Source organism: Aplysia californica, unplaced genomic scaffold, assembly GCF_000002075.1.
Source record: "Aplysia californica isolate F4 #8 unplaced genomic scaffold, AplCal3.0 scaffold00619, whole genome shotgun sequence".
Classification (NCBI taxonomy): domain Eukaryota; kingdom Metazoa; phylum Mollusca; class Gastropoda; order Aplysiida; family Aplysiidae; genus Aplysia; species Aplysia californica.
The window spans coordinates 468942-471038 of record NW_004797889.1 but is presented as its reverse complement, the minus strand read 5'-3'; the positions used below and the strand labels follow the sequence as shown (position 1 = coordinate 471038).

Genomic DNA, 2097 nt, shown 5'->3' with positions numbered 1-2097 from the left:
CAGGGCCATCTGATCTATGGGTACCGAACCAGGGCCATCTGATCTATGGGTACCGAACCAGGGCCATCTGATCTATGGGTACCCAGCTATGGACAGTGAAAGATCTTGTCAGTTTGTTAGTGTTTGAGCGCTTAACCAGCCGCTTGCACTGTATGTATGCTTTTCGGGAAGCTGAGAATGTTTCTGAGTGTTCTATAGCGGTCTGCTGGGGTAATAATATAATGTAAAGCGCATAGAGCTTGCTTTCGAGTGGGGACATGCGCTATACAAATGTTATTTATTATTATAGAAAAAGCGGCCCCAGGGGAGGCTATTACAATAACGCGATCTTACCTGCTAATTATTATTGAGCTGCTACATGTACTACTACTACCTGTCCCCAGGGTATTAGTATTACGCACCCTGCATAATTTAGCAAAAGTTAATCATTCTTTGCATAATTTCTGATTACTTTCCTATATCATTCTTTGTTAAAATTAACAGAATCGCATAATTTCACCTTTTTGGGCTCAGTTTGCATAATTTCAGAATTATTTTTGCATAAAACCGCGGGGAAGGTAGGCCTACTACTACGCCACAAAGGAGATCTGTAGCTGCTCCAAGTCCCCCGTGAACACGAGGTACACGAAGTCTTGCAGCCCGAAGATGAGGAGCCTACCATAGCTGGCCACCAGTTGGTTGTTTACGAACACCTTGTACTCCGTATCTCCAACCAGTATAAGGAGTTCGAACCTCCGACCTTTCACGACCAACCCGTTCAGCGAAGAGTAGATCTTCCGACCCACAGTTTGAAACACCATTTTACTAGCAGCCAGTCTGTTTTCCTTGACCTCCACGTCAAAGGTTGCGTCTATCTCACAGGACGAGGTGTCATTCGCGCACGGCATGTTCCGGAAGCTGATGCCGAAAGTTGTCTCCATGGCAACGCCGGAGACTCGGACGATCTGTCCGTTGTAGGAGCCTTTCGGCATTGAGATCGGGAGAAACGACGGAGGGTTGGACCAGTAGTGCTGCGTGTCGAAACACAGGTACCGGACACTGTTCTCAGCGTCGTTTGATGGACCAAAGTCTGTCACGTGACGGCGTTGGCACAGCGAGCACACGCCGGAAATCTTGTTGAAGTTGAAGGCGAGGCACTCCGGAAGTTCGTTGCAGGCCCGCACGCACGGCATTACGCTCGTCGTTGTCGGTGACGCGTCGACGGTTTTCTGGTCGCACGTGCTGATGATGTGTCCTTGAGAGCCCGCGCAGCTGAGCTGTTTTGTCTCCAGGCTTGACACGTGCGCTGTGGGGTAGGTGAGTAGTAGTAGCAGGCAGAGACACTGCAGTGTGAGGGGGAAGGTGGAGACAGTCTGTTGTTGAGTTCTTAGTAGCCTGGCCATCCTGATGGGGCGATGCTCTGTCGACAGCCTAAAAAACCCAAAACTAAAACAATAAAAAAAGAAAAAAAAAACTACAGAAAACGAAGGGCTAGGATACGTGTGCATGTATCTAGATCTACCTGTCCCCGTCGTTTTATGCAAGAAAAATTATGAAATTATGCAAACTGAGCCCAAACATGGGAAATTATGCGATTCTGTTAATTTTAACAAAGAATGATAAAAAAAAAAATAATCAGAAATTATGCACACAAAAAAAAGGATCAAATGTTGCAAAATTATGCGGGGTGCATAAAACCCAGGGGACATATCTACAGCAACACATGGAGATGCGGTTTTAGTTTTAGTAAGCGTTTTTACGGCCCTCGCAACACAATTAGGTCACTTAATTAAGAGCTAACGATTAAAGGCGTTACAAGAGAGTAACAAACACAAATCTATTGGGTGGAAGAAATAAAAGAACGATAGGTGTTTGATAGGGAAGAAGGAGAATACATGTACCATACCAGAGCACCCGCCAACCACCTAAGGAGGAGGCGGTCCCAAAAATAGGAGGGGCTTCTGACAATACTTAGACGACAGTCCAAGTTCCGGCGATAGGGTAGGGGCGAGGATACCGGAACTAAAGGTTTATTTTGGTAGCCTCGGGTAGGGGGTACCAGCAAGGAGAGGGTATCTATGATAGGACAGGTGGTAGTCCAAGCTAATAGAGGTGTGG

At 46.6% G+C, this 2097-nt stretch overlaps 1 protein-coding gene across 1 annotated transcript; it reads right to left on the bottom strand.

Moving 5' to 3' along the window:
- Positions 1–569: 569 nt before the first annotated feature.
- LOC106013027 lies at positions 570–1410 on the bottom strand (the record flags this gene model as incomplete). Its single annotated transcript, XM_013087667.1, is given in 1 exon segment — positions 570–1410. A coding segment is annotated over 1 exon segment (813 nt).
- Between the last annotated feature and the right edge of the window lie 687 nt (positions 1411–2097).